The sequence below is a fragment of the Nipponia nippon genome, unplaced genomic scaffold (assembly GCF_047370975.1).
Source record: "Nipponia nippon isolate SJK-2023a ecotype South Korea unplaced genomic scaffold, ASM4737097v1 scaffold_3, whole genome shotgun sequence".
Taxonomy (NCBI): domain Eukaryota; kingdom Metazoa; phylum Chordata; class Aves; order Pelecaniformes; family Threskiornithidae; genus Nipponia; species Nipponia nippon.
Window position 1 is genome coordinate 67,764,323 of NW_028262347.1, and position 23,446 is coordinate 67,787,768.

General features: G+C 47.8%; 1 protein-coding gene across 6 annotated transcripts in view; it reads left to right on the forward strand.

Annotated features, from left to right (window-relative positions):
• IQSEC3 (IQ motif and Sec7 domain ArfGEF 3) overlaps positions 1–23,446 on the forward strand; it is a 109,054-nt gene that overhangs the window by 73,290 nt on the left and 12,318 nt on the right. For all 6 annotated transcript variants that reach the window (XM_087766651.1, XM_087766650.1, XM_087766653.1 and 3 more), the window contains 6 exons: positions 2,213–3,306; positions 8,216–8,377; positions 19,132–19,254; positions 19,913–20,079; positions 22,171–22,310; positions 23,148–23,273. In XM_087766651.1, coding sequence (XP_087622777.1) covers positions 2,213–3,306; positions 8,216–8,377; positions 19,132–19,254; positions 19,913–20,079; positions 22,171–22,310; positions 23,148–23,273 — 1,812 coding nt within the window. The remainder of the gene's footprint in view (positions 1–2,212; positions 3,307–8,215; positions 8,378–19,131; positions 19,255–19,912; positions 20,080–22,170; positions 22,311–23,147; positions 23,274–23,446) is intronic.

The window sequence follows — 23,446 nt, forward strand, 5'->3', positions numbered from 1 at the left end:
TTTATCCAAAAAGCCTGCTGGCAGGTCTTGTGGTAAATGAACCTAAATCCATGATCATTGTGTGGGTGATTTTTAGCACCAGTTCTGGAGACCCTTTCTGGGAGGGCAGCAAGGCAAGTATTAGGGCAATATTTTTTAAACTAGGGGTAAGCAGAACTCTGAGTCAGCTGCCTCTACAGCTGCAGTGGCCAACCCCATTGCTAAACAAATTGCTAGTATTCCTCAGTGCTGAGCTTGGATGCTTGCTTTGGACAGATGTGAATTCAAGGGCAAGGCAAACAAAAAACAGAAGCCTACCTTATGCTTGAGCACAAGGCAAAGGGTCCCTGCTTCATTTCCAGCAAGGGAAATACGAAAGGATGTGTGTCCCCCCGATCCCTTCCAGAAATGGCAGCCTCTCATCCAGTGCAGCAGGATCCCTAGACCTGTTGCTGCTTGGGGTGATGGGGTGCCAGTGAGCAAGGCCTTCAGTACTTACTCCAGTAGCCAGGATACCAGTGCAGGGACAGAATGGCTAGAGTCATGCTGTTCCTCTTTTCCTGTCATCTCCCAAGGTCATATCATCTTCCCCTACTTCCAGAGGACTTAGTATTGGAAAGGTGTCAGAGGTGGTTTACACTTCTCACAGCTGTCATTCCAGGCCTTCACTTGTACCGAGATCACTCACTGATGGTTTTATCTGCAAATTACGTAGTGTAACAAACAAGGAAAAGAAGAAGGAAGCAGATGACATAACATGACTCTGCGAGCTGAGGCTCATGCCTCAGTCTCGCTTTGTTTACAACAACAGTTTTCACTTAAACTCAGATCTTCTGTGAGCTCAGTCCTTCATCTTGTGAGTACTGGGCCAGCAAGGTGTGGTGAGGGGCAAGTGGTATCTGTCTGGGGATAAGGATGCAGTCAGTAAAACTCATCCTTTGGATCTGCTAATGAGCTCATACTCACCACATGAATGATGTAGTGAATCCTCTGTTAATTCAGGCCTGATTTTACCAGCACTCCCAGTCCTGCACTTCACCTTTTTTTGGCTTTTTGACATGTGCACACACAGATATAAACACTACAGTCTGCACCTGCGCTCTGCCCTATGAAGAGCTGACAATGTAGAGTTTAGCTCATAGTTCAGCCAAAACCTCAGTGAAGGTAATTCTAGTTCATCCTTCTTTTTTCTTCAATGCCATCATCGACCATCATCTTCACACCGTCCCCCTTGTCCTCTGTCAGTCACTCACTGGAACCAAGTCATCTAACATCCTCCTGTAGCATGGTAGTGAAGGCCCAGCTGCAGAGGAAGAGTGAGGGGATTACCAGGAAGTATAAATACTAGACTACAGAAGAGAAATTACCATACATACTTGCTTTGTAGAAGCCTGTTGAGATGCCACTTAGCTGTGTGTGTATGTATTTACATGTGTGTGTGTTGTTACCAGCTCAGGAAGGAGTAAATCCTCCTGTTACTTGTTCTTAATATCTTGTCTCAACATTTAAAATCAGAATTTTTTACGTTTCAAAACTGAGAGTCTTTCTTTTCTTGGGTAGTTTTCATTTCACTGCTGGCTGACACCTGAAAAACTCAGATATCAGAAAGGAAGACACTTCGGGATTCAGAGTGCTTTTTAAAAGTCACTGAACAAACCCAGCCTCCACTAACTTCTGTGGAAACTGATGTTTCTCACTAGCTCCTATGATCAAGGCAGCATTTTCTGCATTTAAAAATTAGCTTTTCTTTCCTTTTTCTGAATGGTTTCTCCTTACCCTGAGAGTATTTCCTAAGGTGACTACTGACGGGAGGAGCATTAGTAACACTCTGAGACAAGGGATGATGCTTGACATTACCAGAGCACTGCTGAGCAGGAAGACACGTTGCTGGAACACTATTTGCAGTGATGAGCTTGCCCTAAAGGCCATCAGAAGTAGGTCTGCAAGGGAAGGGCACCTCCAGGCTCCAGCTTGTATGGCTGGCACTCTTGAAAGAGGAATGATCATATTACAGCTCTAAGGAAGCTCACAGTACTGATGCTTTAACCAGCCATGCCCAAAGGGGGGCCTTCAGTTGAAATGAAGGGCATGGCAGTGCAGGAAAAAGCTAATTCAGTGTTTAGAAGTTCCTCTGACAGTCATTACAGACTAATCAGTGTAGGAACTGGGGTCACAGAAAGCCATTAGAAGTCAATTAACAAAAAATAACCTCTCTTGTTTGTATGTCTTTCAGATCGAAATGCTAGAGCACAAATACGGAGGTCACCTGGTATCTCGCAGGGCAGCCTGCACCATCCAGACTGCTTTCCGGCAGTACCAGCTCAGCAAGAACTTTGAGAAGATCCGCAACTCACTGCTGGAGAGCCGCATGCCACGCCGCATCTCTCTGAGGAAAGTCCGGGTCCAGAACTCAGAGAGCTTCTCTGCTGAGAAAGCTCTGGTGGAGGGGTACAACTTTGTGGGCATCCCATTGGTGAGGTCCCCATCTTTGCCAGCCACCATCAGCGGTGCACTGACCGAGCTGGAGGATTCCTTCACAGAACAAGTTCAGTCCCTGGCCAAGTCTATTGATGATGCCCTCAGCACCTGGAGCCTGAAGACCATGTGCTCACTGCAAGATGGGGGCTCATACCAGATAAGGGAGACCTTCAGTGCCAGTTCAATGCAGCCAAACCAAGACTTAGAAACTGAGCTGCAGGACAAGGAGAAGGAGGAAGGGCTCCTGCCAGATACCCTACCCAAGAGCAGCAGCACTCTCATGATGGCTTTTCGAGACGTCACAGTCCAGATTGACAACAAGAATATCTCTGTCTCATCGTCTACCTCGGTGTCCATGGCAAACTGCCTCAGCAGCAATGCCCAGGCTGAGCTCTCTCAAGCTACCAAGGCTGAAGAAAGCCCAGGAGAAGGGGAGGGAGAAGCCAGTGAACCACCGGCTGCCCCAGAGAGCTTACCTGAGTCCACAGCTGTCCAGAACAGCCACACTTTCACCGAGGTGAATGTCAGCACTAATGGCACGGGAGAGAGCAGTGCTGAGCCTGGGCAGATGGCAGTGCAGAAGCTCCAGTTTGATGCTAGCAATGAGACGGGGCAAAGCAAAGGCTCTGAGTCTGAGAATGCAGACAACTCGGAGCAGCTGAGCAGCAGCAGCACCTCCACTTCAGCCAAGTCAGCCTCTGAGGTGTCCTCGAAAGAAGCACTGCAGGCCATGATCCTCAGCCTCCCAAGGTACCACTGCGAGAACCCAGCTAGCTGCAAGTCCCCCACACTTTCCACAGACACCATGAGGAAGCGCCTCTACCGCATTGGGCTGAACCTCTTTAATATGTAAGTGGCTCTTCCTCTTTCGTGTTTCTCAGTCTATTCCATGCCTCACAGGAACAGGAGATGGCAGGCTTTTGGTCTACATCCATCTCCGGAGAAGTTCTTTCGTATTCAAGGGCATGACCCTCAGGGTATGCAATGCAGACCACAGGTTGGCTGCCCAGAAGCTTTTTCCCCCAAGTGCTGACCTGATCTTCTGCCCAACAGAGGAAGAAGCCCGATGCCCCATGAGTAGTGTCCATACTCTCCTGAATTCTGAACCTTCAGTCCCAGTTTCTGTCCATTTGGCATCCACCAGCTCAGCCTGGGATCTAGGCTCCTGCTTCACTCTGTTGCAAAGGAACAAGCGTAGCTGGGGATGTAAACCAGCCCTGGTTACTTAACATGAGGCACTTCCAAGTAAGAGAGACAGAGGTAGAGCTGAGCTTAGCTAGCCCAGTATGAGTGGTCTGGCTGTCATTTTCCTTCTGGTATTTGGGTAGATTTTCACCTGACAGACCAGGTTTAGTCATCTCAGTCTCACACTGAGTCTGATATCCTATGGAAGTGCAGTAGGTGTGACAGCAAAAGCAGAGCAGCCCAGAGATTACCGTCAGAAGAGGTTAACTTGAGGGGTCACACAGTCTATTTTGGATTGGCAGAAAGCAGCTGAGCTCCTATAAGGAGCTTTAGATTTGCTCGTTGCCTTTTGATGAGACTTTTCTCATCAAAGCAAGCCACAAGAAATATTGGGGTTTGCTCCATCATCACACTCTCATCTTATGCTGTCTTGGTTTCCATTTGAGTCCCCTGATGAAGGTGCTGGGGACTTAATGCACCCATACTAGAAGAATGTTTTGCCACACATTAGCATGGGCGTTTTGGTCAGAGAGAGGACTAAAGATTACGCAGTCCTACGCAGAAGTTTTGCACAGACAGGGGGGCAGTGCATGGGATTTATATATGTGTAGTATGGAGGCTGTGGACTCCAGGAGGCAGGAACCCAGAAGAGGCATTTTTAGGGCTGGGCTCACAGCACATCCAGAACTGAAGTGCTGTTAGAGCAGACAGATTTGGGACTCTTGCAGAACTGAGGAGGACATTTTACTAGCTCTGAGATTAGGTTGTGAACAGGTGAGTCCATGCATATATATCAAAGTCAGGCTCTGGTGCACACAGATTTGCCTGATGAACACAAGCAGGCTGGAACAAGAGAAGGTAGGCACCAGACATAGGTGGGCGTTGATTATGATCAAGAGAGTTCCAGGTCCACACAGACGTTCTGGTGTTTGTGTTGGGATAAGTGTACTTCTGGAGGGGGACGTGGGGCTCACATCTCTGCTACTGTTTCAGTATTCTCAGCGGTGCTTGGCAGGAGTCCCTCCACCCAATGTGTTTTCCTTTGGTTCCTGCACAGTTGACATAAGCATTGATGTGAAGATAAAGCAGGAGCAAAAATGCTTTTTCCCAACCTTTCCTCCTCCCCAAATCAGCCTGGCACACGTTCATGTGACAGATCAGCAGCACCAGGTCTGTTTTGGGGAAGCACCTCTGCCATCCTCCTTCAGTCAGTGACTTGGGTTCACTGCATCTTGCAGGTCCCTCTGGGACAGAAGACTTACTGTGGAGCTCTGAAACACAACTTCCTAGCCAGGCCTCCCCTGTTCCCTTGAAACTAGCTACTGAAAGAATGTGCGGTAACCTGTAAGGCTCAGTTTTCTTGACAAAACATTGGAAGACAGGGAGGGAGTGAACTGACCTGTTAGCTCTGGGGAGTGAAGCCTTTTGTTTATTGTCTGAGTGGGATCTAAGGGACACATGGCTCCCCTTGTGACACTGTAGTGTACCTCAATCCAAAGGGCTGGGAAGGCCATTCAGCTTTCTGCAGTTATTTGATCGTTGGTTTCCCTGCTAATTTCTAGCAAGGAGCCAGTATACCATTGTAGGGTTTGTGATGTGGGCACCAACCCACAGGGCACGGAGCTGAGGCCATACATGCCTGTGCGCACATCCTTTTTGTTGACCGCTCTCCTGGACCAAGAGCGGAAAGCCTCCAGTTGCTAGGACCATCTGCCATAGTCTATTCAGCCTTGAGTTGCTTTTTCAGCAAGCAGCGCTCTGGCTCAGAGCAGGCCCCTGGGAACACATCGACGCTGTGCTGCCGTGGCACTTTCCCCATCCCCACTCCACAGTGAGGGGGTGGAATCCCTGGAACGGAGAGTGCTTCATTATGCAGCGCTGCTGTAATAACTCAGTGTGTGTGGGCAGCTGGCTGCGTGGGCAGAGGGAAAACCAGCAGGACGTGAGGAATCCCGCAGCATTTGCTGGCCGTGCTTAACACCCCTGCAACGCTGAAGAAAATAGCAGGGATCAGACTCAGGAGAGATGGAAGGGGAGTTGTCTGCTGCGCATCTGGGTAAAAGCCGCATGCTGCAGTGCATGGGATACATCTGCAGGTGTTCAGTGGCAGAGATGCTGTATTGCTATCAGGATTTTCTGGAGAACAAATTGAATCCAGGGAAAAACTGATGAAAGGCTGCTGTTAGTGGAAGAATAGCATGTGCATGTATATTTGAGTTATAGTCTAGGCAGTGCAGGAAGACTGTCACAGCTGGACTGTTTTATCCTACATGCTCTTGCATTGCATGTGCCATCTCCACTGAAGTGTCCATGGCAGTGCGTGAGCTGCATTTTTCTGGCCACGTGCGGTTTCCAGCTCCTCTGGAGTGAATCCAGACTCAGTCCAGTGGCTTTGGAGTCACACCAGTGTGGCTGAGATCATCCTCATGTTGTGTATGCCGTACTGACCCTTGCCAAATACCAAAGTGTGCAGGTGGAGGTGCATTTTATGAATCTCTGTTGCTTAGCTTGACTTTAGCCCTGGCCATATGACATTTGCTCTTAGCAGAGAACTTTGCCTGTGCTCTTCAAAGGTGAACCAGGAGATCTGTGTGATAATACCAAAGGTGCACTGTTGCTTTTCCCTGAAGAAGGCCTGGGTTTTTCAATATCAGATCTTGCAGCTCTCCCGTTTGTAATTTTAATGGCCTGACTTGTTCTCCCAGCCACTTTCCCTGCGGATGCCACACTGCCCAGGATATTTTCTTAGTGATGTTACAGAATAAGCAGAACTATTTCAAGCCTGTCTACTTTTTTATATACCCATGAGGCCCCTGTAAGGAGCAGGCCATTCTCCTGAATGCTGATCCCCTTATAGCTAGACATATGTTGCTCACCCACATCCTTCACCACCTGACAGTGTCACAGTCTGTGCCTGTGCATATCATGCGTTCACGTGCTCTGACATCTCATCCTATCCTTTCCTCACCCCAGGGAACTGCCTGAGCAAACTCACTCCTTGAGCCTTGACAAAGATCCCTGAATTTGGGTTAATCATGGAAGTATGGCATCCTTTCATGAAGAAGCTACCCTCTTACCTCTCCCCACTCACCAGCTCAGAGAACCAAAGGAATGTGGAAATCTTCCTGGCATTGCACTAATTCCCCTCAGCAAGAGCGCATCATGACAGGCACCCTTCAGTGGGGCAGACTGAAATATAGGAAGAAAACCTCCTGCACAGTACACACATACACACTCATTCCTGTCTGTACTGTGGGACAGGCACCACATAGGCTCACAGCCACTCCCAGGATACATAGAAGCATGTAGGCTTATAGGAGACATGAGGAGAAAGCCAAAATGTGCAGACACACGGGCTCTGATGAACATGTGTGGTGCAAGAGAAATCTGCATGTACAGGACATAGACACACACAAACGTGTGCTTGTTGAGATGCAAACTACCCCCTCAAGAGCTGCGTATGCGGGCACAGACACTGGCACACTAACAAGCAGAAAAACACTCCCACAACCAGGCAGTCAGGCCCACTCTGCACCAGGCTTATTCTCAGAGAGGCACTCACAGACACAGAGGGAGAAAAACCCTCTGTCTGGGAGCTGCACGCAGCTCTCTCCCAGCTCTGACAAGGCATTCTCCAGGTTCGTGCTCTCATCCACCCACACACAGAGATTTCTGCCTGAGGGGTAAATCAATAGAGAAGGGAAGAACAACACAGCTAAGGGGCGGGGGGGGGGGGGGGGGGCGGGGGGGAGTGGAGGAAGATAAGCAAATCTGAGCATGGGATTTCTGTTCAAGCAGCCAGCACCAGGCTCAGGTGAGGAAGGTAGAAAGTGTCACTCAACACTGAGCACTAAATATGTATGAAAAAGAGAATTATTTTTTTTTACAGAAAAAAGTGCACACCTTTGGTTATCCCTCTTTGTGTCTTGAGCCTCATTTGCCCATAGATTGTGGCAGCAATGTCTCCTAAGTCTCTTTGGAGCCACGTTTTTCCCTTTGCCTTTGTCTGCCCCACCAAAGGTGCAACCCCAGTCCCCGTAAAGCAAAGGGTCACGTGCCCAGCTCTCACCCCTGGTCCTTGGGGACAGCTCTGTGAGTTGCATTTGGAGCAGCTGAACGTACTGATATTTCCTGTGCTGCCTGTGTGGGACACACAGTCTTATCACGTCCTCACAGGGTCCCTAAACAAACCAAGCTGGAGCAGGTAGGATACAAGAGCCTTTGATTCTGGAGCAGACGGATGGCAGAAGAGAGTCACTGATGAGGATGGTATCGAGCAGCAGGATCCTTTGTAGCACTGGGATGGCACTTGTGATCCCCAGATGACAGCAGGTGCTGCAAGTGACACAGCAGGTCCTGTGGCATCCTTTTGTCCTCAGAGGCAACTGGAGGGGGACTCCCCCAAGTCACTTTTCCCTGCTTGCACCAGTCCTATCCCTGCCACACACATGAACTCATAGGAGCTCATGCACATACTGCGTGCTGCATTGCTGCAAGCCATGAGGTGAGCCAGAGGCAATAATGCCTCAAAGAGATCATGCAAGCTCACCATGTCTCTGTCCTTCCCTTTCAGAAACCCAGACAAAGGGATCCAGTTCCTGATCTCCAGAGGCTTCATCCCGGACACCCCCATTGGGGTGGCACACTTCTTGCTCCAGCGGAAGGGCCTCAGCCGCCAGATGATTGGGGAGTTCCTGGGCAACAGCAAGAAGCAGTTCAACAGGGACGTCCTGGAGTAAGTGTGGAAACCTCTTCCCCTCCTCCCTGCACTGTAAAGGAGTTGCCAGCCCACTCTGCCCCTGGCTGCACCAGCAAGCACCCCATCCTTCATGTCCCTCCATCCCCACTCTGCAGGAACTTCACCATTCCCACTCCCTATCTGGCACCTCTCAATGCATTTCCCAACAATGTGTTTCCCCCTTAATATCAGCAGCCCTTTCATTTCAGTCTCTCCTCAGAGGGCCTGCGATCATCTAGCAGGAGCTCGGCACTGTTGGGTGGTAGAACTAGTGATGCTGGGAGGTTTTGTGGCCGGGAAACTCTGTGACTGGGGTCTCACCTCATCCAGATAAAGCACCTCTGATGCTTTCTGGGAAGTACTAAGAGTCAGAAGAGGAAAAATATCTGCTCCTTGCTGTGAGACTGGCAGGGAGCAGCAAATGCTGGCTCCACACCTGGTTCTCTTTCTGTCCAGTTTTGAGATGGGTGGCCTTTTCAGTTTATTCAACTGCACTACGAGGATAATAAGAGGGGAATTGGTCCTGTTTGTGGTAATGAACAGGCCTGCATGAGGAAGCATGCTACTAAGGGTTTATCATTACCACTGCAGTCAGAGCACTGAGGAACATCCCCACTCCAAAAACTCCAGTGGGCTGAGCTGTCCTTTTTCTGAACAAGATCTCAGGTTTCCTCCCTGCTTCTGTTCAGTGGCTGCCTTTGCTGGATTGTTCCCTTCAATTCTCTCACTGTGACCTTCTCCTGGTCACACAAGCCATGCATCTCTCAGCCTACACCTCTCTCCTCTTTCAAGTCTTGCAATTTAGTCTGCAAAATCCTGTGAATACCTGAGACCTATACTACCTCAGCACATGCCTGTTTCTCTGCCTTCGGCATTGTAACCATTGCTAACTTGTCAGCCCCCAGCATCGCAGGAGCAGGGTCTGAAGTGTTGGGAGGAAAAGCATCTTACCTGTTGTTCTGAGCATTGTCCAAGACAACAGGCTTTCTGAAAAGAAAAAGGCCCGGGGAACTGAGATGAGCCTTTGCTTCCTGCTTGATCCTTATCTACTTCAGATGAGGGAAAAGGAGAAAGCACAGCTCTCTGTATGATAAAAAGGGGACATCAGGAACAGGGGACACCACCTCTCCCACCCTGAGAACTGCTACAGGGAGAGCAGCGGGAGTTTGCACCAGAGTGTGAATGTGAGGGCTGCCATGCAGGGTGATGTGACCTGTGTAGCCAGGAGGCAACAAGCTCATTCAGAGACCTGTTTCAAGGGATGACCAGCACTCAGCTGGGTCTTTCTTTTATTAGGCAGAAGCACAGTTCTTAGTGAGAGCTGCCTTTCCATTAGGCAGGGAGTCCTTTGCACTGGGTCCTTTATTATATTTTCCCATTCTCCAAAATGTTCTCTATCTCCCTTTACTTTTGCAGTGGTTTCTCTTGAACCAAGCCAAACAGAAACCCTAAATCCAATACACACCCCACTTCTACTCCAGGGAAAGACTGGAGGATGCCAGTTCAAGAGCCAAATCTGGGCCCAAATTTCAAAATTCATTCCTGCTGCAATTGCTGCTGCTTATTGCTGCAGGTACCTGACCTTTGGTCCAGCTCTTTTTTTAATATACTGTATAGGTATTGATTTGGCCAGCAACAAGACACATGTTCTCTCCAGTCTCTTCATGCTGAGAGCTACAATTAAAAGTAATTGCCTCTTTTTCTCCAGCGAGCAATGTGTGGGCTGCTTCCCCTGACAGATACTCTTGTGAAGTCCAAACCTAACCTCTGCACAGACAGGGAAATATTGCAATAGCAATAGGCTGGCACTTCCTTGTAGTCCTAAATTTGGCATCATCCCTGCAAATGACCATGTTCTTCTGCCTCACGTGTGACTACAAATTGTGTCAGCAGCTCCTGGGAACAGTCCCTATTGCAAAGCTTGGTGTCTGCCTCCCAGCCTCAATGCCCAGGAGCTGGTATGTTGTGGTTGCCTGTCTTGTCTCTGCATGTAGCAGGAGGGCCATTAAAGCAGGTGGCCCTATTCCATCATGCTCATTACTCTCAGTTTGCACTGCACCTCCAAATGTAGCACTCCAAATGTTCAATGAAAGAGTGACTCTGCCATCCTATTTACCGATGTAGAAAGCAAGGCTCAAAGATGGGAACTGAGCTGTTGAGGCTGTGTGTACATGGACATATCTTGGGCATGGACTGTGTGAACTTGGACATATATCAAGCAACTGAGTCTGAATTCGGGGTTCAAACCTGTGTCTGATCTCTCCAGGCAATAGATGATGTTCTTGCACTAACAATCTGTGCTGCCATCCCCTCTTCACAATAGATTGCTGATTCGTCTTCCTTAAAGGCAAAGATAAAAGCAGATATCAAATACACACAAAATGTTCTAAAACAGGAAGGAAAAACCACACACATTCAGCTGTTTGTAGCTGTGCTGTTTGCAGGTACTTTCACTCTCTTCCTTTGTCAGTTCTGAGGTTGGGGATAGCAATGCTTGGTGGGTTTTGCAAGCAAATTTTCATCAGCTGCTTGTGAGAGCTGACTGGGGAATGGCTGCACATCCAGTGGTGTGACATGCATGGAAACAAGGCATTGCTAGGAGAAATTCTGGCCCAGGATTATCATCCTGGGTATTTTTCCTGTCCATGCTGCAGGAAGAAGAGGGCTGGCAGTGTAGCATAGTGTGTGGGCATTTCCAGTGTACTATAGCTCAAGGGCTAGTCACAACTTCTGAGCTGTTTCTGTCGGAGCAAGAGGCAGCTGAAAGACCTTTTGGCATTTTAGAACTGTCTAAGACCTAGTCTGGTTCTCATTCCCCATCCAACTCCAGTCAAACTAGCTCAGGACCACTGGCACAGGTTGGGAGAATGAACTCTGCAAGGGCCGTCTCACAGTCCCCACATCTACCCACACTTAGCAAGCCAGTGTTAGGGTGCGTGGTATTCCCTGGAGAGCACGTGGCAGGCAGGATAGCTCCTGCAGTAGCTTCTGCACAATTTGCCCAGTGCCACAGTCATTTTTGTGGCCCAAGTGGGCAGAAGAAGAACTGGCACTGCTAGTCCTGGCAAGCTCAAATGCCTAGACAGGGTGGCCATGAGCAGGCAGTAGTTGTTGGACAGGCTCTGACAGCCTGCTGTGAGCGAGGCTGTACGCAGGGGAGATGTCTCTGCTCTTTCATATCCTGCACCTTGCCCTGGAGCCTTCCTGGCCCGTCGTCTCCTTCCCGAAAGAAATGTCAATTATTGATGCCACTTGCTGTGTTAGTTTAGCTTTCGCTCGATGTGAAAACGCGTGTTAGAATTGTGTATTGTAAGCATTGTTTCTATTGCAGCCAGGTTGAATTAACCCAACTGCATGAATAAATAATAGGACAGCTTTTAAAACATCTGCAAAAGTGTAAGCCTCCCTTGTGCATTCAGAGGCGGGGCAGAGCTGCCCAGGTTACATACTCCAGACTCAGCTGTAAATCCAGCCATAAGTCTATACTCTGCAGACTTCTCTTGGCTTCCATAGGTATTGAAGCTGTGCTGGCTGACAAACCAACCACTGCCTGTGTCTGGAATCGGGCAACAGCGCTCAGAGTGCACAGTGGCATTTGGCACTGTGAAGATGATTCCTCTTTACTGCCCACCTAGTAAATGCAAAACTCCAGAGAAGTGCCATGCTGGTTGCAAAGCCTCTTACATACGTGGGCAGGAGGGTAAGCGAGGGTAAGCATAGTATGAGGCTTGAGCACTTTGGTATGCTATTTTCCCTCCCCACACCTGCATGCTCAGCACCTAAATGCCCTGAAATTATATTCTTCCTTCCATCTTCCTACTCTATCTTTCAACCTTTAACTGATTTTCTGGGAACCCAGAAAAGGTGTCTGGATAACTCACAAGTAATCATACACGCTAGCTAGAGGAACAAGGGAGAGAGCAGGGGATTTTCAACAGTATCTGACTGTAATTGGCACACATCCTTTGATAACACTAAACTGCTCAGGCCTGTCTGTTTAGGGAGATGCAGTATGTCATTTTCTCTTGCAGAAAACGCTTCAATCTTTAAAAGTAGAATTTATCTCACCTATTGTTAGCCACCACCAAGTTTAGTGTCTTCTATCAATTTATGAATTCCTTTAGTCAATGGAGAGACACAGGTCCCTCAAGAATGTTGTTTTTCTCAATGTGCTAGTTTAGGCTGGACATCTAGCTTTTAGGTATTTTATGTTACAGGGGATAAATCCCACCTGTAACCAATTTTGAGCATCCCACAGTAATAACCACTCACTGTGATCCTGCATCCCACAGTTAGATCCAGCCTCTTCCCCTGGGAATCTGCTTCCACAACCTGCCTTGCAGCCAGCTGGGAGGAGTCACTGGGGACCTACCCCAGGGTTTCAATGTCTACCGGTCCAGGGAATACAGCTGTAGAGAGGTAGCCTGGGCCATTAAAGCACTGATCTGGTACTGAGCAGTTATTATCAAATCTACTTGCCAAGTACTGCAGAAAAATCATTTTGTTGCTTTGAAAAAGTCAGGGCCAAGGCATTAACACCTATTTTTAATATGAGACACATCATCATTCTTGCATCCTTTCTTCAGTCCTTTCTTTTGTATTACTTGCTCAGATTGTTTACTTCTTTTTGTGCACTCTTCATTCTGTGTTTATTTGTTGCTTTTGTTCTCCTTCATTCATACTTCAGTTCATTCTTCCCCTCCACCTGTTCCTGACTCAGGAATTGCTTCCATTTATAGTTCATTCATGAACAAGATAATGTGAGCGATGCCATGAATGGAGTCGGCTGTGCTGCTGGTACTGGATGGTTTGTGTTCAGGTTGTGGGACTTGGAAGTGCAGAAGTGGCTGCTCTGGTGCATTTGCTGTCAGAGGAGAAAGGGGCAGGGATTCAAGCAGAGGAGACATTGTGCTGAGTCGGGGGCTGGTTGGTGTTAGACTGTAAGTTGCTGTTAGACACACTCTCCCTGTGGGTGAGCAGCTCTCCTGTCTGTCAAGCATGTATTGTCTTCTCTTTCTCTCATGAGAAGTCAGGGAGAGAAAAGCTGCTCTTAGGAGTGTAAGGGCAGAGCTTGGAGCCCAGCAAAGAGGCTGCCTCTCAAAGAAGTGTTAGATTCCTCTTGGACTGGCAGAGTGAACTTGACAGGTTAGCCCAAACTAGCCTTCTTTCCCCTTCTCACTGAGGACATTACGGAGGATCAATAGGGGACTTGCATTACAGGAGGGTTTGAGCAGCACGGAGCTGCAGCTTGTGCTGTGGAGCAGTAGATAATGATGTGATGGAAACAGGACAGAGGGAAGAACGTGTTAGGGAGTTCCGACCTCCTGCTGCAAGCAGAGCTGTAGCACAGATCAAACTTGTGAACAAGAGTAGCTTTCCCCTGCCAGGCTTGCAAAGGCTGAAGGTGCAGCTTGAACCTGCCTAGGTGCCCAGGGAAACAGTGTCTTCCCTTGTTCCTTCAGGGACAAGGGTTCCCAGTGTCCCTTGGAGAGGAAGATGAAGGCTGGGCAGAACCCTCCCCTGCATGGCCAACATGCCTGGAGTGGGAACAGCTCTCCACCTTGTGAGGCAGCTCTGGTGCAAGTCATGGTACACTAGGCAATTTCTTTCTTAGGAAGGAGTGGATGCCAAAGTGAGTAGCCGTGTGAGCTACCAACAACCCTGGGAGGGCACGTAGGCGTGACTCAGCCTCAGAAAAAAGCAGGCAATACACGTAGTTCAGCATCCCCCAGAAAGGAAAGACTGGTGTGGGCCATGGTCTCCATTGTAGAGACTACCCTTGCGCAAGGAGGTCATGGAGGGCAGGATTGGGACACATGTCTGTGCCCGTTGGTGCAAGGAATCAGTGAGTCCTGCTCACTCTTCTTTCTGTGAGCCTCAGTTAACACGTGCAGGGCAGCCTCTTCCCAGGGAGCTGAGCTCTTCCTCTGCAGTCCACCCTAAGCCCAGTTCATCTTCAGAAAGTTCGTGGGGTTAGGGAAGCTGAGAAGAGGGATGTGTTTTATTAATATCTCTGTGCCTTGTGGTTTTAAACTTTCCACCTGGGTGCCTCCCCCCTTGCTCCCGCCCTGAGCAAGGGCTGCAGGTTCATTACAGACACTTTTAGTTGCAGCCCAGCTCCTGCTGCATTGTCACCTGAGTGGAAAAGCTGGAAAATAGGTCATTACACTTGGGCGAGCAGATCCCAGCCCCACACGATACAGCTGCTTCCTGCCTTCGCAGAACCCTTTCGCCACAAGGCTTTTTTGCCATGCTTAGCCCTGTGCTAAATCCTCGCAGCTCTGATGCCACTATGTCCACCCCCTTTTGGGGGCATCTATGCCCTGCAGCCTAGGAGGCAGTATGGCTGCCACAGAGGTAATAGCTGAGCAAAATGATCCAACTAGGAGCCCACCCTTTGGTCCTGGCACCTGGCGTGCAGTTCTCTGCAGTTGTGAGGTGCCTGTCTGCCGGGTGCCTCAGGACAGACTGAGCTCCCCATGTATACAGGTGGCACAAGAGCCCTCAAACTCCACCACCTTGTGTATGAGGCGGGGTGTCAGCACTTTTCCTGCTTACCTCAGCAACATGATCCAAACATCCAAAGTCCTGTCCCTGCAGGGCTAAATGCATCTCTGGATGCACTGTGAGCTCAATTCACATGGCTAGTTGCAAGTCCGTGGGGAGGAAGGAGTTGAAACAGGAGGAGCTTTTATAACGTGATTACTCTGCCCCTACTTCATTATCCTTCAGGCTTCCTGGTGGTCCTGGATTAGGCATCTCACAGCCGTTCTGCTCTTTGTGGAAAAATGAACTCAGCACTGCTTTTGGCACATGCATATAAGCTGCTGGTTTATTCCTTGGATGCAGAGAGGCATCCGCTTTCAGCTCAACCGTTGTCTCTTATATTGGCAAATCCGGTTCTGGGGAGAGACACGCCTCTCATGCATGCGGTTACACTGCCTTTTACATTGCAGCTCTGAAGGCTGATGAGATCAATGTACTTTTTGCAGTATATTTGCAAAGATATCCTATGTCAGCTTCCAGGATCTCTACCTTGGAAAGAAAAGACCTCCTTGCTCTGGTTTCACAAAGAAAAGTTGCATTGCATTTCAGGGGAGCTCTGACATAGGCCCCACAGAGCATTCAGAAAGTTAATGGGAGTCCGTACAAGAATCAGCAAAACTTGCAGCCACCTAGAAGAGGAGCAGGAACATGGCAGCCCCATGGCACAAGGCTCTTTGGCTCTTTGAATGGACTTTGCTGTGTCAAATTTGCTCACAAAAAATATCAGACAACTATGATCCACCATTCTTTCTGTCTGTCTAGCAGCAGAAAGTAGCAGCATACCTGATAGCTTCTCTAGGAGTTATTCCTCAGGCCTTTGGCACAGGCTTTGTCAGATAAATCAAATGCAAGCTTAGGGTGACTTTGCTTGAGTCGAACTTTCTTCCCAACCTGTCCTTTCTGCCTGGTCAGCTTTTCTCAGGAAGCAGGATGGGGAGCACCCTTCTTTGGGCTGAGAGACAAATGGAAGGGACTCCCAGGAGTTCATCTTAGAATTTGTACAAAGTAAACCTGCATCTGTGAGTCTGTGAAAGAAACTCTCAAAGGAGAAGCTGAGCATAACTCATGTAGCAATGCCTGTTTGAGTTTGAAAAGAGCTATAAACAGCTGCCTTTTCCTACTTGTCCTAATAAAGGCTTGATGCTTTCTGTATCAAGGGCATTGACTTTATTATTTGAGATTTGTACACAAAGGGGAGGACGTGTTAGAGCAGCCTGTGTGGCGGGGGAAGGATTGATCAATGAGGGAGGGAGCGGAAGGTACATGATTTAATGCTGGTGGATTGGGGTTACTAGGGTGACCTCAGCAGGTCTCACTGGTGTGTGCAAGGACTCTGCTTTCACATGTCTGGAAGCAGACAATAACAGCAAAATCATTGAGGTCAATACTGAGAAACATCACACATTGGAAAGGATTAAAAAATAATAACAAAAGTCCAACTGCAGAGGTGGTTGCAGCTGTGAACACAATAACGACTAACCAGAGAAAACCTTTTCTTACTGTCAAAGATAAATTCCAAGAAGCAGAATGCCTTGATGTCAACCCAAGGGACATGTGAGTATAAGTATGAGAAAAATAAAAACAACAAAGGAAAGAGGCAGTGGAGGAAGTTTTTGCTGATGCCAGAAACCATTTGTGAGTGTTTCTGCAGTCCACCTCTTGGAGAGGAAAAAAAAAGATTTCATGTAAGATTTCCTGTGAGAGCGGCCCCATTGATTCTCTGCCCTTGCTCCTCACCAGTTTTTCCTACATTTTGATTATATGGAGTTTGTGCAGGGAAAGAGCCCACGTTTCCTCGGTGGGGTTGTAACAACTCCAGCCTTGGAAGATACTGAACACTCTATGTTCAGCCAGAACTCTTGGTAAGTTATTCTGTGGGTGTCACTCCAGTTAAGCAATGATATCTCAACTCTTGAATCAATAGGGGAATGGAGGAACGGAGAGACGTCTCTGAGCATTTGAACCCTGTCCGTCGCCCATTTGAGACATGATGCAATAGATTTTTATTCTAGCAAGGCTGCACATGGCATTCAACAGCCTAGCTCACAGAACATTTCCCAACAGCCTACAGCAAACTGCAGCACTATAGAAAAGACCAACAGACACATCTCCACTTTATCACGGAAAGGAAGAAGAAGAAACTGATGACAGCACATCCCTTTATTAGCAGAGGTTCGTTTGGTAAAATTTCCAGATAATCCTAGGAAATGGAAGGATCCAGAAGAGAGCTAATCCCCTCCCCCTCTATTTTTCCTGTACCACTCCTCATACAGTCCCAGCAACCTGTCCTTGGGAAGATTTCCTCCTAACATTAAATTTGGGGTCAGTTTATCCTTTGGGGTCAGTTTATCCTTTACAACATGAGAAAGCAAACCAAACACAATACAGAGGATGAAATAAAGGGGGAAGGAGAGGGAGACAGAATTAGCATCCCAGGTATATATAGAAGCAGAAAATATGAAGTCCTTGAATTTTTAATACACTTGTAATGTCAAGGTGGTGCCATATGACTGAAGATTAGCAAATTAGTAGCTTTGCATTTAAGGAAGGCTTAAAGAAAATGGGATTTTGGCACCTGTGAATTTCTTGGTCTGTCAGATAGAATGCCAGCTTTGAGAATTTATTTATGGGAAAGAATAATGGCAGACAGGAAGGTAAATGATACATACCAAAGCCATTGGAGAGTAGATTAATTCAGTGTCTGTCTTTGTTAAAATAACTGGTTTTCTAGACAAGGGACATGCAGAAGGTAATTCTAGACTTCAGCAAAGCATTTGACATGAGAAATTGTTAGTTGAGAGTGGAAGAGAGAAATTAGCAGAGGAATTGTAAACGGAGGAGAGAATTGGCTGGTGCAGACATTAGTGCCTACATACTCTGCTGAAATGGGAAGTGGGGCCTAAGGGAGGTTATGAGCAGAATTTTCTGAGTCTAGTCTTTTGATTAAGGTTTACAGTAATGACCTGGACACAAAAGGTAGGAACATGCTAACAAAATGTGCTGAAGCCACATGGGGAAGGTGGTGTCATTACAAATGACCGAAATATCATGCAGTAAGAATAAGAACAACTAGATTATTTGACTAATACAGACAGAAAAAACTGTATTAGTAGGTTTTGGAGACTAACAGTAGGACTTTTATAAGCTGAGAATGGTTTAGTGGGAAACAAGAGAAGTGGCATCCCCTCCTTTGGGTATATAAATTGGCTATGAATTACCAGTGTGCAATGCATCACTGTGAAAGGAAAAGTGGTACCAGATGTATGAGGTGAAGGATTTCCAGCAGATAACAGGGAAGCATGGCACTGAAGTATGGTGGAAATGGAAAAGATTGTGTGGAATGGGTAGAAATGTATAAAATGAATAGGGGTTTGGACAGAATGAATTGTTGGGGACTCCTGGTGTTTGACTACATGGGCAGAGCTTTACCCAGCCTTGATGTTACAAGCCAGCTGATGTTGCAATGTTATTTCTGTGCAACAGCTTCCATTTCCTATTTTCTCTGAGCTGGCTCTGCTCTATAAAGACATAATGAATGTTCTTGCTGCAGTCATTGAGTGGGACTGAAGAGTGGTGAAGAAGGTACAGGTTGCAAATGGGGATGTACACTGGACAGAATGGAAGGTGGGGAGAGGAGAAGTGCAGGAACTGCCCAGTGAATAGAGATAAGAAAAGGATGGATAAGTGAGTAGTGAACAAATGCACATGCTGAGATGGAGGGATGAATGGACAATGTGTGAAGGATTATCAGATGACAGGAAAGGCAGAAATAGACAGATCTATATTTATATTGATATTGGTATTGATATAGGTGTCTAAATATCTATGTCAATATAGATGTCTAGATAGCTGTATCTATATAGATAGAGATAAATATCTATACATATATATACTTTCTCTGTATATATATGATGTATATGGTATGATATGAGAGAGATATATATCATGGTGTATATACACACACATGCATATATATATATATATACAGTTAGGGACAAGAATTGCTCACCTGCTGTAGAACGCAGGAATCACTTGTCTGAAATTACTGGCCATTTTTAGTATGATCTGGGCAGCTCTAATGATGTCTCAAGGCCTCTCCCATGGTACTTCCCTTGGGGACTGAGCCTTGGCACCGCAGTGAAGGAGCCTGCCTGGCATCCTTTGCAGCAGGAGGTGCTGATGAAGGCTGTGTCCCCCTCCCACAGCTGCGTGGTGGATGAGATGGACTTCTCAGGCATGGAGCTGGACGAAGCCCTGCGGAAATTCCAGGCCCACATCCGTGTGCAGGGGGAGGCGCAGAAGGTCGAGCGGCTAATTGAGGCTTTCAGGTAAGAGAATGATTCCCGCAGCCACACTGCTGCAACCAGGTGGAAGCAGAGAACACACCCAAGGCAGAAAACATGCAGCAGCCATGGAGCGAATGGCCAGGGACCTCCCTTCCAAAGAAGGTGATCATGGAGGGGCTTCTGAAGCACGGAGTCCTCTGTGCCACTGCTGTGGCAGAGCCGTGTCCCTGTCAGATGTTCAGTGGCATGAAGGGCACAAAGGGCCGGAGTGAGGCCAGTCCTGACATGTCTGCCAGCAAGGGACTCCCTGTTCATGGGTGACTCATGGGAAGAGCAGCACTGGGGCTTGCAGGGGTGCTGGGTTGCTCCCTTGGTGCATCCAGAGGAGTGCTTTGCCCTCAGCAAGGCAGGCTGGAGTAGACACCTCCTATATTACCCTTACGTAGTGACACCAGCCTGAGTTGTCCTCTCTAGTCTCACTTGCTCTTTTGGTTCCTGAGGACAAGAAGGCTGAAGTTTCAGTGGCCTACTTCAGCCATTGGTGGGTAAATTTGCCTTCAGAGAGCAGTCAGTTCCTTCTCATTTGTGGGAGAGGTGGAGTGAAAGGACGAATTTGATCCACTTGTGATGAAGCCATTGCCACCCTGGAGCAGAGGACTCTCATGTTCCGTTTTAAGTGTGTGCATCCCTCCTGCTGCAGCCAGAGGTACTGCATGTGTAACCCAGATGTGGTCCAGCAGTTTCACAACCCGGACACCATCTTCATCTTGGCCTTTGCAATCATCCTCCTCAATACGGACATGTACAGCCCCAACATCAAGCCTGACAGGAAGATGATGCTGGAGGACTTCATTCGCAATCTGAGAGGTGAGGGTCCCGGTTTGATTTTTTTGCCCTCTTGCTGCTCTAAATTCTGCCTAGGTGAAGGCAGCAAAAAACCTAGTGGAGCTGCCTTTCTTCAGCTGCTCCCTGTGAGCCAGACATGGAGGGCCCTTTGAGGTGTCTTCTACGATGCTGGGGAAGGGGAAAATCTAAGCTTTGTATTCTGCAGAAAGCTGTCCAGCCTTCTCAGAAACGTACCAGTTTCCTTGAGAGATGGTTTCATCTTTTAAGAGATCTCACTGCTTGGAAGCAGTCCATTGTATTACATTTTCCTATTGTTCAACTCCATCCTTCTTAGACCCTGCTGGATTGTGCTAAACAAGCCCTTCTCCTCCTTGCTGCTTTGAATATATAAACACATTTTTTCCTTCTATTCAGGCTAAACCTTCCCCTTCTTAATTGCTTGCAATTACTTATAGTAACTGTAGGCCTGACAAGGTCCACACATACATTACCTCTTCGCAATTTCCAATACATCAGTTCCCCACATCAATTTTCTTCTGTGTTTCAAGGTTGGTCCTTCCCATCTTGGTAATAGGTTGCTAAAAGAACTTTTTCAGATGTGGTCACAACATACTCATATACAGAGCCATCTGCCGCCTCCTTATTTTCAGATCTGCTAATGCAGCTTAGTATTGTTTGGCCTTTTTGACATTATGTCTAGACAAATTCTTGTCTAATTTCCCAGCCCTGTTCACTCCTAGGTCATCCTAGGTCAGCCATCTTCCAAGTGTCTCTTACTGCACATCTGCAATACAGATGAAGTTCCCTCAAAGTTTTTCCAGTGTAAATCCCTGCCTAGATTTTGAACTTCTGTGGGTTCCTTTGACTTGTTTCTTTGTCCTGACTGCTGTTCAGAAAGTGTCTTCTCAGCCTCCCACACCTTACCCAATTTGTCATCCACTTCAGACTGGTATAATGTGACACTGAGGCCATCTTTCAAGTTATTTCCTGAGATACTGAATGGGGCTGATACCTGCCATCATCCCCTTTGGTATCACAGCTGATAGCACTAACTCAAAACGTTTTTTTATGTTAACTTACACTTAGAGTTGCTTGAAAATCTGCCAGTTCACATCACAATGAATTCAGCCAACATGAGGATCATTCACCTCCAGTGTGTAACACACCACAACTCACTAGAGCGAGTGAATGTCACCCCGTTACAGACAAGGGGAGACAGTTCACTCCAGACTCACCTGCAGGCCAATGCCCAGGTGAGTAGCTTCACCAGCCTGTGTCTGAAAAAAGACAGTGTGTTCAGGCTACATTTGCGACGACGTGGATGAGGGAGCCAGGAGATGACAATGCCTCTCCATTCCTCAGCAGTTCCTCACCTGCATCATTCAGGGTAGCACATCTCAGAGTAGGGAGCTGGAGGGAAAGCAGAGAAAAGCAATATAAAATGACTGAAGGAATTCAGTTCAGAGGAAAGATTGGCAGTTTAATTTGTGGTGTTTGGCTCAGGGAAGGGTGAAAGAAAACTTTTCTGCCAGGCTCTGCAAGGGTCAGACGGCAAAATTTGGAGAGTTACCTAAGGAGATGTAAAAGGGGAAGGGGACAGGGCCAAGACAGAGATATCACAGACAGAGTAACAAGAAGGTATTGCTCCTAGGAGACATCACAGAAGGAAAATGATGGAGGCCGCCAAGCAAACAGGAGAGCTGACGCTTGCATTGGCAGGAGGAGCAGCTGGTTCCCATCATAGATCTCCTCCACATCTAGCACTTCTGATGATATGAAATCAATGCAGAGGTTGCTGCTGAGTGGCCTGAGATATATGAATGTGAAATTGTGGCTATAAAACCTTAGGGAACACATGGAAAGGAGCCACCATGCAGAGCAAAGGAATAATGAAATCTTCTGCATTGGCCTTAGAGATGTCAGTCTCTCCTGCTGGTGCATTAGGTGTGTTAGAGCAAGAAAGAAGACAGCCTAAAGTGAAATATTGCTCTTTCCCTTCAGCCTTCCCAGCACTGCACAGTGCAGAGGCAGTAGTTGCCTGTCAGGGACCACCAGTTCTTCCCTTTCCTTTTCTGCCTGCCTAGCCTGCCCAACATTTTCTGTGTTTGGCAGGGGTGGACGATGGTGCTGACATCCCACGGGAGCTGGTGGTGGGGATCTACGAGAGGATCCAGCAAAAAGAGCTAAAATCCAATGAAGACCATGTGACTTACGTCACCAAAGTGGAGAAGTCCATAGTTGGAATGAAAACGGTGAGCACCCATAACCCTGCTAGCACCCATCACCCCTTTCACCCCCACCTCCATCACTGGCCCTCTTTTCTGCCTTTTTCCTCTATGCCCCTGCTCCTCTTCTGTAACACTTTCCTTGCTTGTCTTGATGAATTCACTCCTTTTTCTCCAAACACCTTTTTCCTTGCGATCTCATTCTTTCCTGATTTTGGGGGATCTTCTTGGCCAGAGTTTACAGTATCTGGTGTGGTAATTGCTTGCCCAGGAATCTCGTTGCAGGTCCTGCCTTCCAATGCTCCAGTGATAGCCCAGCAGTGTTTCAAACTTTCAGGTCTTGTGAGGGTGTAGGAAGTGATAGAAAACAATTTCACCCATCTGTCTGTAATGAGTTCCCTAAGGATTGCTGGGGTTAAGAGACCTTCAAATGCAGAGACACCATCTTTAGCAGTAACCGATCTGTAATGCAAAGGCATACATACTGTCTTCCCAAAATGAGCAGCATAATTTCTCAAAGCCCAGGAAACCTGCAGATGTCCAGTGGGGTGAGAGAGGATGAACAGTCACCCAGTGACTGGAAGCCAGAGGTATATGAAGATAGGATGTGTGAGCAAGAGGGTTGCCTATAGCCTGTCCCACTCCTCTGATTTATCTAGATCACAAAGGCATAGCTCTCTCTGCTATTGCACCAGCAGGAAAAGTGATGGTGAGGAGTGGTGGTGAGGACACGATTTGAGTGGGCAGAGTGGGCAGAATTGGCTTGTGCTACTGTCACTGGGCGGGGTTGTGCAGGCTGAGGGTGGGGGACACCCACAACAGCACCTCCCTCAGCCCCTGCATGCTCTTGTGGGTCTTCTTCAGGTTCTGTCCGTGCCCCATCGCCGGCTGGTCTGCTGCAGCCGCTTGTACGAAGTGACTGATGTGAACAAAGTCCAGAAGCAGGCAGCTCACCAGAGGGAAGTTTTTCTCTTCAATGACCTGCTGGTGGTAAGTGTGCTCTGGCAATTAGGTACTGCAGTGATAAAACTCGCCCTGATTTCTACAAAGAAATCTAAAACCAGTCCACAACATCCACTTCCCCCCTGTCCTAAGGACAGACCATCTCCTGGTCCATCAACATGGTAAGACACAGCTCTGGATCCTTCACTGTTAAAAACCTA